Source organism: Saccopteryx bilineata, chromosome 11 (genome assembly GCF_036850765.1).
Source record: "Saccopteryx bilineata isolate mSacBil1 chromosome 11, mSacBil1_pri_phased_curated, whole genome shotgun sequence".
Lineage (NCBI taxonomy): Eukaryota > Metazoa > Chordata > Mammalia > Chiroptera > Emballonuridae > Saccopteryx > Saccopteryx bilineata.
The window spans coordinates 39,554,703-39,567,473 of record NC_089500.1 but is presented as its reverse complement, the minus strand read 5'-3'; the positions used below and the strand labels follow the sequence as shown (position 1 = coordinate 39,567,473).

The 12,771-nt window shown below is 43.4% G+C and overlaps 2 protein-coding genes across 3 annotated transcripts in view; one reads left to right on the top strand and one right to left on the bottom strand.

The window, feature by feature from the left end:
* CDH2 (cadherin 2) overlaps positions 1-9,923 on the bottom strand; it is a 245,577-nt gene extending 235,654 nt beyond the window's left edge. The window contains exon 1 of one of the 2 annotated variants that reach the window (XM_066246179.1): positions 9,328-9,923. In XM_066246179.1, coding sequence (XP_066102276.1) covers positions 9,328-9,387 — 60 coding nt within the window. In that variant the 5' untranslated portion in view covers positions 9,388-9,923. Of the gene's footprint in view, positions 1-9,022; positions 9,155-9,327 lie in introns of those variants that run through there. The other variant, XM_066246180.1, reaches the window with a different exon arrangement.
* Positions 9,749-11,373, top strand: LOC136315043 (uncharacterized). The gene is made up of 3 exons (XM_066246241.1): positions 9,749-9,790; positions 9,920-10,655; positions 10,751-11,373. The coding sequence occupies exons 1-3, from the start codon at positions 9,749-9,751 to the stop codon at positions 10,780-10,782; spliced, it is 810 nt and encodes a 269-aa protein (XP_066102338.1). The 3' UTR covers positions 10,783-11,373.
* The last annotated feature ends 1,398 nt before the right edge of the window (positions 11,374-12,771 follow it).

The window sequence follows — 12,771 nt, the reverse complement described above, 5'->3', positions numbered from 1 at the left end:
AGCTCTTTTAAGTGTGATGATAATGCCAAAAACATTGAGTAGTCTAACAATCACTTTCTTGATCTGGAACTAGAACTATAATGTTTTCTTCTACTCAGTAAGTGTTCTCAAAACTGAGTGCATACTACCATAATTTACAAAATCCGTACCTACTGGATTTTCAGAGATCAAATACTTCAATCTTTTTTAATTATTTAAAAATGCTTCAATGCACTTTTACTTTATACACGTACACACAACACGTGTATATCACGAATACAGACAAATCGGTAGAGAAATAGCTAGAGGACGACTTACTAAGTCAAAAGCCTACATTGTTAGTGCTGACCCAGATCACTGAATTCAGTGATTCTCATGAAGCCTATCATCTCTCAAAGAAACACTAAAGTACAAAAACAACAAAATGAATAACACTGGGGAACAATTTTTTTTCATTTTCAGTTGCATGAGGTTTTAGAACTTTTTCTATATGTTCTGCACCGCTGATTCCAAATCTGAAATCTGTTTTTTTGGTGCATGCTCTCATTTTTATGCAATTTTTATTTCTTTTTGTTACAGTTAATGGCATGCATTGGTTTTTAAATTGGAGTTAAAGGGCAATGACTCTTGGATTGAACATAACACAAGGCAATTAATGTTTTACAAACATCACTTTTACATAATTGTAGTTGTTTTTAAATGTAAAAAATTATTATCTGATAAAAACACCATTTTGTTTTAAGATTGAATCATGGCTTCTTCGAGTAGGCATAAATAGTCCTGACACCTTCTGTTATATATGTGGCTGTTACACACTTCAACGGCAAAGGTGCAATATTTCATCATTTGTGCATATATTGCCTATTTTCAAGTTCCCCTTGGTGATCAAGACAAGAATTGGTCTCCTCATATTGTGTGTCATAATTGTGAGGAAATGCTTCATGACTGGACAAAAGAAAAATGCAAAGGAATGCCTTTCGGTATTCCCATGGTTTGGCGTGAACCTAAGGACCACAGCAGTGACTGGTATTTCTGTCTGATCCATACAAAGGACATCAGCAAGAAAAAACGGCTTATGATCGCATATCCTCATATTCCTTCAGCAATACGACCTATCCCACACTCTGAGACAGTCCCAGTTCCAGTTTTCAATTATTTTATTTCTTCTAAAGACGAAGAAAGTGAACATGGTGATCAAGTGTATTTTGATAAGATGCATGAGGAAATGGTTGTAGAATCTGAAGGGTCTTCTTCTGATGCCAAGCAGTCATTAACCCCTCAGTAGTTTAGCCAACCCGAATTGAATGACTTAGTAAGAGATTTGGGCCTATCAAAGAAAGCAGCTGAGTTATTAACCTCCAGGTTTCAAGAAAAGAATGTACTTCACCGGTCAGCTAAAGTATCCCATTTCAGGAAGCGTGAACAAATTTTTGTTGACTTCTTTTCCAAAGACAAACACTTTGTTTACTGTCATGATATCAGTAGTCTTCTCAGCCAGCTAGGTGTTACCACTTACAGTCCAACAGAATGGCAGCTATTTCTTGACAGCTCTAAATGGAGTCTGAAATGTGTTCTACTACACAACGGTAATGTTTATGCAGCAGTTACAATTGGTTATTCAACTCATCTGCGAGAAGATTATAATGACATAAAAACTGTCCTCGACTTTCTGAAGTATGAGGAGCATAACTGGATCATTTGTGTGTATCTTAAAATGGTAAATTTCCTACTAGGACAGAGGTCGGGAACATTTTTGGCTGAGAGAGGCATGAACGCCACATATTTTAAAATGTAATTCTGTGAGAGCCATACGACGACCTGTGTACATTACACATTATCCAACAAAAATTTGGTGGTATCCCGGAGGACAGCTGTGATTGGCTCCAGCTACCCACAACCATGATCATGAGCGGTAGGAAATGAATGGATTGTAATACATGAGAATGTTTTATATTTTAAATGTTATTATTTTTTATTAAAGATTTGTGTGCAAGCCAGATGCAGCCATCAAAAGAGCCACATCTGGCTCATGAGCCATAGGTTCCCGACCCCTGTGCTAGGACAACAGAGAGGTATCATGAAGTATCCTTGCTATCTGTGTTTGTGGGACAGCCGAGCTCGGGAGAAACACTGGACATAGAAGGAGTGGCCGAAACATGAAGCTCTGGAAGTAGGGATGCAAAATACTGTGAATGAACCCATAATTAATCAAGACAGGATCATTTTCCCCCCACTCCACATCATAGTTGGCTTAATGAAGCAGTTGTTCAGGCTTTGAATAGAGAAAGTGAATGCTTTCAACATGTTATTTCTGCTTTTCCTGCCTTGTGGTTTTTTTTTTTTTAATTTTAATTTTTTTTATTGTGGTAAAATACATATAATGTAAAACTTACCATTAATGACATTTAGTACATTCACAATGTTGTGCAACCATCCCCACTTTCTAGTTCCTGAACATTTTCATCACCCAAAGAGGAAACCTCATAACCACTAAGTAGTGACTCCCCATTCTGCCTTGTCTTTTGAGAAGATAAAAGCAGGTGTACTCGATGGACCTCAAATTTGAACCCTGATACGTTATGAAGAATTTGCCAGGAAGATGAATAAGGAGGAGAAAGCAGCATGGCAGTCTTTTGTGGCAGTTACAAAGAACTTCCTTGGCAACAAAAAAACAGAAAACTATGAACTTCTGGTTCAAAGGATGCTGTTGGCTTTCTACGACATTGGAGGTAACATGAACGTTAAGATTCACTTCCTGAACAGTCACCTTGATAAGTTTCCCGAAAATCTTGGAGCTGTTAGTGATGAGCAGACTACTGCTGGAGCATCAAACGAGATTGTCCTCAACAAGTACACAAAAGCAAGAGCTACAAACGCAAATTTTTGCCTGAACAGAATTTAAATAAGTTTTGCGCAAATTTTATGATTAAAATAAGTGTTTTAATATGTTCTATTTTGAAATTGTAGACAAATTCTGATACAATCGTATCTTTTAGTGTACTAATGTATTTACTGCATTATATAATTATATTTTCACAAAGATGATGCCCAAGAAGACATTCTACTTCATTATGTTAAACTAAATGTTGAAAATTTTACAATAAGATGAAAACCTAAAATCTTGAATTGCAAAAAAAACCTGTAGCTTACAGAGAAAAACTAATGTCAGATTTGAGATCAGCACATTTGAATTAGGTAAGAACCAGTGTTTTTGTGGATGCAACAAAAATTTTTTCCCCAGTGTAATTAGTATTCTTAATATTACAATTCCCTACCTTTAAGCCTAACCAGCTCCTCTCTGCAAAACGTTTACCTTTAGTGGTAAAGGCAGTGCAGCCAATGAAAAAACAATGTTTAAAAATCAAGCATGTAAAGAATACAGAGGCCTTCTAACCTACCATATATGATACTACTGTAAATAACCCTAAAATCACATTCTACCACTGTGAGTACCTAAAAATCCTTGCACTTCAAGTTAAAATATAATTTCAAACTCTTTGAAAAGGAGGCATATTTGGGATGTATTTAAGCAGCCCCACGTCGCAGAACTGAAAATGCCTTAGAGATCAACTAATTCAACCAGGTCCAAGATTATACTGAGAAAGAAGATGTTGTGAGAGTTGAGAGAGTAAACTACATCTGGCTCAGATTAGATCCACAGACATGCTGCCCTTGCTACCAGCTCTTGCCCTTTACCCTCTGTAAAGGCAGCTCGTTTGCAGAGAACAAAGCTATTATACTCTTGGACTCAAACCACCTTGGATGACACACACAAAGTTATCAATTAACTTTCTTTTTTTTTTTTTTTTGACAGAAACAGAGAGAGGGACAGATAGACAGGAAGGGAGAGAAATGAGAAGCATCAATTCTTCATTGTAGCATCTTAGTTGTTCGTTGACTGTTTCTTCACTGATTGCTTTCTCACATGTGCCTTGACCAGGGGGCTACAGCAGAATGAGTGACCCCTTGCTCAAGAAAGCGACCTTTGACTCAAGCCAGCAATCTTGTGCTTCACGCCCACGATCTCTGGGCTCAAGCCAGTGACCATAGCGTTTCAAACCCGGGTCCTCTGCGGCCCAGTCCATCATTCTATCCACTGTACCACCACCTGGTCAGGCTCAATTAACTTTCAGTGAGACTTCATGCCAAATACAAATAAATGTTGGAGGAGACACATATGTAGATAGCCATCCTCAACATATATGTTGTGTGTATATATATGTAGCCCATGAAAATGGGTAGGGTGCAGTATATACAGTTGGAAACTCAAACAACAAAGAGCACAGAGTATTAAAGAGTAACAAGAAATAAAAACTGAGCAATATTTATGTGTAACCTAAATTTTCTTTTAAAAATTGTATTATAATCCAAATTGTAATCTTTATGACCAAACCTTTCCAAGTTCCCATTTAGCTCCAAAATTCACCTTCTTCCGCTTACTTTAAACTCATTATTTTATATTCATAGAAGGTATAGCTCTTAATAAAACATTTATCTACCAGGCATGAATAGGGTGGTTTAATTAAAATTGATCTGCATTTAGTTAAATGCATGAAGACTAGTTTCTACTCAAATTAACTAATATAATTGGCTGAAAACTTCACCTTCTTTCACTTACTTTAAACCCATGCCTTTATATATGTAGAAGATACAGCTCTAACTAAAACATTCATTTGCCAGGCATGACATAGGGTTTCTTTAATTGAAATTTATCTACATTTAGTTAAATACACAAAGACTAGTATCTACTCAAATTCACTGATATCATTTGCTGAAAAATTAAGGCAAACATAAGTTTTAGTAGGAATAAACAGAAATGTGAGGCATAATGATTTGTTGGTATAAATTATCTTTCAATTATACTTCTTAACCCAACATGAAAATACTTAGCTCTAAAAGGTATACTAATGGCAGATACGAAATACTCAAATTACAAACTCCAAATTCCAAATCTATCACATATTTTAAATGGTTGATAAAATTCACCATAAGTCTGTGTAGTGCTTAAACTTGATTACTTTTTGTATTTGAGCCAAAAGAACAAATTTGAATAACATTAACTTGGGCAAAGTGAGAGTGTATCCACAAATACTACATTTCTTAAATAACAAGCTCTGATTTTTCTTTTTTAAAAAGATCACTCTTCTAACTTGAAACTATCCCTTGGAAAACAGAATGGGGATTTGAGTTACTCAGGATTTTTTTTTAAGGCATTTTAAAGCAAGATTAACTGTTGTTTTAAGTCTTGACATTTCCTGATTAATAACCCTAAAGCTTAATGAGGCACATCAGATTTAAGAATTGAAGATTTTTAATGAAAAAGGAAATTAAGGACAGTTTGGTGCAGTACACTGTCGCCACAATAATCTGTTCCAAGAGGACTTTAGTCTCTACATGCAAAAGAACATGAACTATCTACAAAGAATTTCCTATTCAAGTCTCTCAGTCCAAGCGTTTAAAAGAAGGTCAAAGCAGACTAATACAGGAATGAAAGTCAGAGTCTACTCTGTAAATAAATTCTTGATTTGCAATTGAGGCCTAAAATTTACATATATATATATATTTTAAAAATGCCTATAAAATACTTTAGAATACACAACTTATTATTTTTCAAATCATACCCAGTGTGTTTGCAATGCACCATCTATTAGTAATGACCACATACCACAAGATAAGAAAAGGGCAAAGTTATGAGTAAATATGTTCAATAAGTAGAATAAACTGTGAACACGACTATGTTAATTCTCCTTACTTTCAGAATAACTTGTAGCAAAGACACATAAAAACAAAAATAAACACGAAGATATACAGATTTTACATTTAAAATGATTAATGCATCTTAGGTTTCACATACTTTAAAAAAGCCTCTTTGTATACACGTTTTACATGTTGACTATTAATCTCTTCAAAGTCTATACATATGAAGATGAAAACCACACAAAGTCAATGCATCTTTTTTCATATGTCCTCATCCAGGCTTGAAGGCAAGACCTATGTGGTAAGACAGTGAGTCTATAATATCTATGAACACTAAGGTGATGTCCTTGATGTGTCATAACACATATAAGTTATTTAAATTAGAACAGAGTTATCCAATTAAAATGTGAATTAGAAAAACAAAACAGATTTACTTGGTGGGTACTAAAAGCAAAACTGATTTTTTTTTCCCTGAGCATAATACTATTGATGGATTTGAAAGTTACTTGTACAGGATGGGGCAAAAGAAGGTTTATAGTTATTTGTATGGAAAATACAATAATTAATAATAATACAAGAATAATTCTGTTTTTTCATATTCACAACTGTAACCCTACATTTCCTCCAACCTGTATAATTTAAAAAGAAAGCTTGTCATAACTTTGTTATGTTCTTTAATAAGTAAAGTTTAATGCTCAAATTCTACTTCTTTAATTGTAAAGGACAACACTAATACCTTAAATTAAAATGAGAGCAAATTTTAATATGTAAATAAATCTAGGTTACAGAATAATAAAAATAATCTCTCTTAGTGAAAAAAAAGTGTTCAAGAAAAACAAGGTACACTTCAGATAACAAGTAAAGCTATAACATCCTTTTGAATATTCAATTATTCTTATTTACTTGGTCTGAATAATAAGATTACTCTGCATCTACACTAATACCCTGCTCATTCACTTTTCTAAAACTCGTTACTCCTTTGTCTGCACTTAAAAAGAAAAACTAGATTTTTAATAGCAAATGACTGCAGAGGGGTCATTTTCACCTTGCAGACAGCTCTTTGCTATTCTGGAGTGTAAAGCAGACCATTAGCACAAAGTCATTTCTAATCTCAGTTGTACAATCCACACAGTACACATAACCCTAAAATTCATGTTGCATAAACTGTTCGGTTTCCACTCCTAATGACCTTGCAAATCATTCAGTGTTATTGCTTCACTTGCACCCATGAATTATAAGACCGCCAAGCAACTTGGTGACAAAGTTAAAATTTCCCCTTTCCTGAAAGTTTATAAAAGTCAACAGAGCATCATCTAAAAGAAACTGAGATCTTACATTGGAAAAGATAAGTATAATGTTTGATATTTATAAAATGGTATCAAAAACACTATAAAAATGTAAATGACCTCCAAAATTCACACCTGACTGCAAGGTGAATGACTAAAAGAGGAAATGAAATTGTGTCAGTGGTACCACATTAAGTACCACGGTCTTAACGACCATCAAATGTCCCCTCCAGTCCTAACTTCACTGTACAGAATTCAAATTAAAACTTACCTTCAGATCAAAAAGTTAGTACCATCTACTAATGAACTCACATGCTAAGGATACATTATATATTTTTTAAAATGATACTTCTAGAAATAAGATTTTTTTTAAATCTGTGACCTCTCCTTTGTATGAAAAACAATATATCTGATGTGCCTAGGATTCATGAATTTATCTTGCCTTCCCCTTAACTTCACACGCTTGAAGTAGCACTGTTTTCCTTCTTCTTCTTTAGCCTAACCTCTTTAATAAACCCCATGTTAAAAGAAAAAACAATAAATGAAGTGACAGGAGGTGAAAGAATGAAGAGTGTGTGCTCCAAGAATAAAGGGCGGATTTATAACAGGAGGTACTTTTGTTAGCAAGTGATTGGCAGGTCTCCTCCTCCAAGTTAAAAGAAATTCCATCCACTCCCCAAAACGGCAGAGGCCAAAAATGTCTAATCTAACAATTCTGAAACCCCAGAGTCCAAAGGGAAACAAGGGGGGTAGGACTGGCCGGTGGGGGAAGGGGAGAGAGAACGACCAGCAGGAGATGAAAGAACAAAAGCAGAAACCCAAGGAGAAAGGAACGACGGGGCCCGGGCGGCTGGAGACAGTGGGAGGGAGAGATCCCGAAAGTGGGAGATCACGACTTGGGGGAGGAGAGCACGAAGCCCGCCAGGGTCCGGCGTGCCGCTCCGCGGCGCACCATGGACAGGGCTCCGCGCCGCCGAGGCCCACACCCCTCTAGGGGGCAGTGGGAAAAAGCGCGAGACACCGCAGGCCTCAGCCCCGTCCTGCCCCGGGTGCCCGCAGGCCCCTTTTCCCAGGCCGGAGCACGCTAGACCCTGACCCGTGAAAACTAGAGAAGGGTGATCCACACCATCTGTCACCAATCCCGGCGCAGCGACACTTCCGAGCCGCGTCCGTACTTTTCGGAGCTGCCACAGGCTGTCCACCCCCATCACCCGGCAGTGCTCATGGGGCCCCTCCTGCGAATTTCTCCAGAGACCCTAGTTCGCAGTGAGAGCTGACAGGCCCCTCCCCTGCAGCTGCCCTGGGACCCCACCGCAAGCGGGGACAGACTCAGGACCCCCGCCGGACAACACAGGGGTTGCGGAGTAGGTGCGCGGCGTCTCTTCCCGGGACCTGGTTGCCTCGCTGGGAGGGGCCTCAGGGCACGACGGACGCGGCGGTAAAGTTAGGGGGTGGGCCGGGCTGGAGATCCGAAGCAGGTGTTTCCTGCCGCAGATGAGTCTCCTAGTACCGATTCCAAGAGAGACTAGCGGGCACTCTTCTGAAAGCCTGCAAAGTGCGGAGGCTTCTGCCGAAGGAGCCCCTAGGTAGCGCACGCAGAGAAGACGCAGCGGGACCCAGAAAGAGGAATAATAGCCGAGTAACGGAACTTCACCCTCTAGGCGGGATAAGTGGGGCGCCGGCCAGGGGCCAGGTACGGAGGCGCCAACCCGCACAGACTACTGGAGGCAAAAGGAGTGATGCTTTTTTTTTTTTTTTTTTTTTTCCCCAGGACACAGCAAATTACGAAGCAAGAGAAAAAAAATAGGAGGCAAGAGGCAACTCTGGGCTGGGGTAAAGACAATAAGACAGTGGAGTCGTCGGACACCCGGAGACGCGCGGGTGCCGGGGTGGGGTGGAGAAAATCCCATAACCAAGTCACCAGATTGAGCATTGCTATCGCAAACTCGAGACCTATCCCTGCAGAAATAAACAACAACAATAACAAAAAAAAAAAAAGAAAATAGGGCAAAGTGAAATTAGAGGGGCGAGAAAACTGCAAAAGCAGTGTGCTATCTTACCTCTTCCTTCTGCTGCCTAGGGTCAGCCCGTGAGCTCGCCTAACCCCGAAGGACCAAAGGGGGCCGGTGATCGCCTCTTCGAGACCCGCCAGGAGAGGCGCGAGAGACCAGCTGGTCCCGGCATCCCCGACCCTGCACCCTGCCCGAGCCGCCAGTCTGCGCAGCTCTTGGCCGCGCGGTGCAGCACCTCCCTTCCTGGGAGCGCAGCCCGGCCCCGCAGCGGCGCGGGGAACAAAGGGACCCGGTGTCGCCCGCCCCACCCCACCCCACCCCACCCGCGGCCCGCTCGCGGGACCGCCGCGTACCTGAAGCAGGGCCGCCAGCAGCGGCAGCAGGGTCCGCGGCGCTCCCACTATCCGGCACATGGAGGCGGAGAGGGGCCGAGCAAGGAGCCGGAGGCGGCGGCAGCAGCGGCAGCACCAACAGCAGCGGAGAGAAGGCTTCAGGCAGTTTCCACCCCCTTCTCTTCTCCTCCCCACCCCACCCCTTCTCCGCGGCTCTCCTCTCCCCGCCAATGGAGAGCGAGCTGATGACAAATAGCGGGCCGCGGAGTCCGCGGGACTCGCACCAGGAGTAATAAAACAGACCAAGGGATCAAGGAGCCGGGGAGGGGGCGGAGGAGGCGGGCGTGCGTGTAGTGTGAGAGTGTGTGCGCGCGTGTAGGCGGCCGCAGTGGCAGCGCAGGCGGTTCTGCCGTGGCCCAAAGCGCAGCGGAAGCCGGGAGGGATGCAGGCGGCAGCTGCGGGGACCTTGGCCGCTGTAGGATGCGTAGGTGGAAGCGGAGCAGAGCGGCCGCAACGCGAGGTTTCAGGCTCGTGGTTTTTTGTTGTTGTTTTTCTTTTTGCTTTTTCCTCAGGGTGCCCTCTCTAGAGCCGCTCGCCGCGACGAAGATGACAGGGAGAGCGCCGCAGGGAGGACGCTCGGAATCTTGCGCGCTGCGCCCACAAAGGACAGCAGTCCCGGCGCCTCCGCTGCGTAGGGGCTGAGGGCCGCTTCTCGGCTCCCCTTTCCAGTCCCTGGGCGAGTTGGAGAGTGTTCGTTCACCGCGCAGGGGTGAAGTCGGGGGCCAGCGTTACCACTACCGGCGCGGCTCCGTCCCGCGAAGCTGCTGCCGCGGCCGAACCTGCTGCCTGCGCGCCAGCGCCCGCCCGCGGGTGCTCGCCCAGCGCCGCTCACTGCGCGCGCCGCCCCACCCTCTGCCGCCGCCGCCGCCCGCGCACTCCGCTCGGCCTCGGCCACCGCGACCAGGGATCCTCCGCCACCACCGCCGCCGACGACGCTCTCCCTGCTCTGGCTGCACGCGCTGCCGGGCTGCACGGCCCGATCCCCTCTTCTACCCACTGCTGCCGCCGTCGCCGCCGCCGCCCGCCCTCGCCCCCGCCCCCCTCCATCGCCTTGCCTCCCCGCCCGCGTCGTGGCCAATCGGAGGCGGTGGTGGCCGGCCAGATCCAAGGCAGCCGCCTGCCCCCGCCCCGCAGAAGCGCCCCGTTTTTGCTGCAGCCCACAGGGGGTCGCCGAAGGGAAGCCTGGGGTGCGCGGAGCACCGCCCCGGCAGGTGGAGGGGCTGCGGGAAATAACTTGCGCAGGAACTTGATTGGTGCCAGGTTCTTCTTGGACCGCAGTGGGGAAAACGGTTAGAGATTAGGGATGGGGGGGAGGGCGGGCAGGAGATGCCTCCCTGGTAGCCTAACTCACGCTTCTCTCTGTTTTATCATTCTTTCGAAATAGATTATTTTTCTAGGGCAGACACCACCAACTAGGGACGCAGGCGAGCCCAGTCTGGCCATTGTTGTCTGAGGGCCCTTGCCACGAGCCACCTGACGGCAGGCAGGGCAGAGGCCGTGGCTTCTCGAGGCTTGCACCTCTCACCTTTGCAGCCGTGCGGGAACAGCCAAAGTTCGTGTGTTCTTCTTTTGTTTTCTTTTGTTCCCTCTGAGAGTTTGAGAGTGCGTGTTATTTCCTTTATAATCTCTCGTTCTATAATTTTACTTGTTAGTGGTACAGTTCATATTTTTCAGCGGTTTCAGGGGTTTTGGACTTCCTCCCTACACCACCCCCAACAACAATGAAAACAGAAAGGGAGAAATAATCTAAAAGCTCGAACTTGGTGTGAAATAGGATTATCTAAAAGATAAAATGACTGATGTAGAGTTCTCACGAAGTAAAGGATTTTTACTTCCTCCTTTTAAAGCAAGAACTTGGAGTGAAACAAAAAGTGAGAGACTTTACAAGTTTAGGTCACAAACTTTTGTGGACTGGAGGGAAGGTTGGGGGAGCAATTGTTTTGGCGAGGTAATAATATTTTTCCAGAACTTTTTAAGTTTTACAGGTAAATAAAAATACTGATTTTATCTAAGCATATGAACAATTCTTCTGCTTTTCGTAACTGAAATAACGTTATTTGGATTTGAATTTCAAAATATTGATCATTTAAGAACTTGATGTTGAATCTCTAAAAATCAAGTACTAATTTCTTTGACATAGGCGATGCAGCTTTTAATAATATACTATTGCTGCATAGGCTTTAAATTTTTTTAATATTCATGAGGACGGTTACTGAATTTTAATTAAAACATAGTATTTTCAGCCATTTCTTAAACTCAAAAAATTTCCCTGGCTTTTCTTCTCAGAAGAATAAGGAATGTCATGTTAATTAAATTTAATGACCAAAGCTTGACTTGTTCTTTTTTTTTTTTTTTTAATTAGAGTCAGAGAGAGACAGGGACAGACAGACAGGAAGGGAGAGAGATGAGAAGCATCAATTCTTTGTTGCAGCACCTTAGTTGTTCATTGATTGCTTTCTCATATGTGCCTTGACCACGGGGCTATAGCAGACTAAGTGACCCCTTGCTCAAGCCAGCGACCTTGGGCTCAAGCTGGTGAGCTTTGCTCAAACCAGATGAGCCCGCGCTCAAACTGGCGACCTCCAGAGTCTTGAACCTGGGTCCTCCGCATCCCAGTTTGATGTTCTATCCACTGTGCCACCACCTGGTCAGGCTTGACTTGTTCTTTTTTTCTCTTCCTTCTTTGCTAGAATTATTGTTATACTATTGCTAATCGCATAAAAGTTGTCCTTGCAAGAGGATATGTGTAAGTGCCATTTTCAAGGAGTCATACATGATAATAAAACATTCAGTTGCGCCCTGGACGGTTGGCTTAGTGGTAGAGCGTCGGCGTGGCGTGCAGGAGTCCCGGGTTCGATTCCCGGCCAGGGCACACAGGAGAAGCGCCCATCTGATTCTCCATCCCTCCCCCTCTCCTTCCTTTCTGTCTCTCTCTTCCCCTCCCACAGCCAAAGCTCCATTGGAGCAAAGTTGGCCCAGGCACTGAGGATGGCTCTGTGGCCTCTGCCTCAGGCGCTAGAGTGGCTCTGGTCACAACAGAGCGACGCCCTGGATGAGCAGAGCATGGCCCCCTGGTGGGCATGCTGGGTGGATCCCAGTCCGGCACATGCGGGAGTCTGTCTGACTGCCCCCCCCCCACTTCTGGCTTCGGAAAAATATAAAGAAAAAAAAAACCCCAAAACATTCGGTTGCAATAAGAGGATAATGTTTGTTGTACTACAGAGTAGATTTATAGATCCCATCTCCATGACCCCGGACCAGAGGCCTTACCATCCTCTCTACTCCCAGCAATAGCCATTGATATTTCTTGCCATTCTGATTAATTTAAAGATAGAACAGCCCTGGCTGGGTAGCTTGTTTGGTTAGACTTAGAGCATAATCCGAAAGTGTAGAGATTGCCAGTTT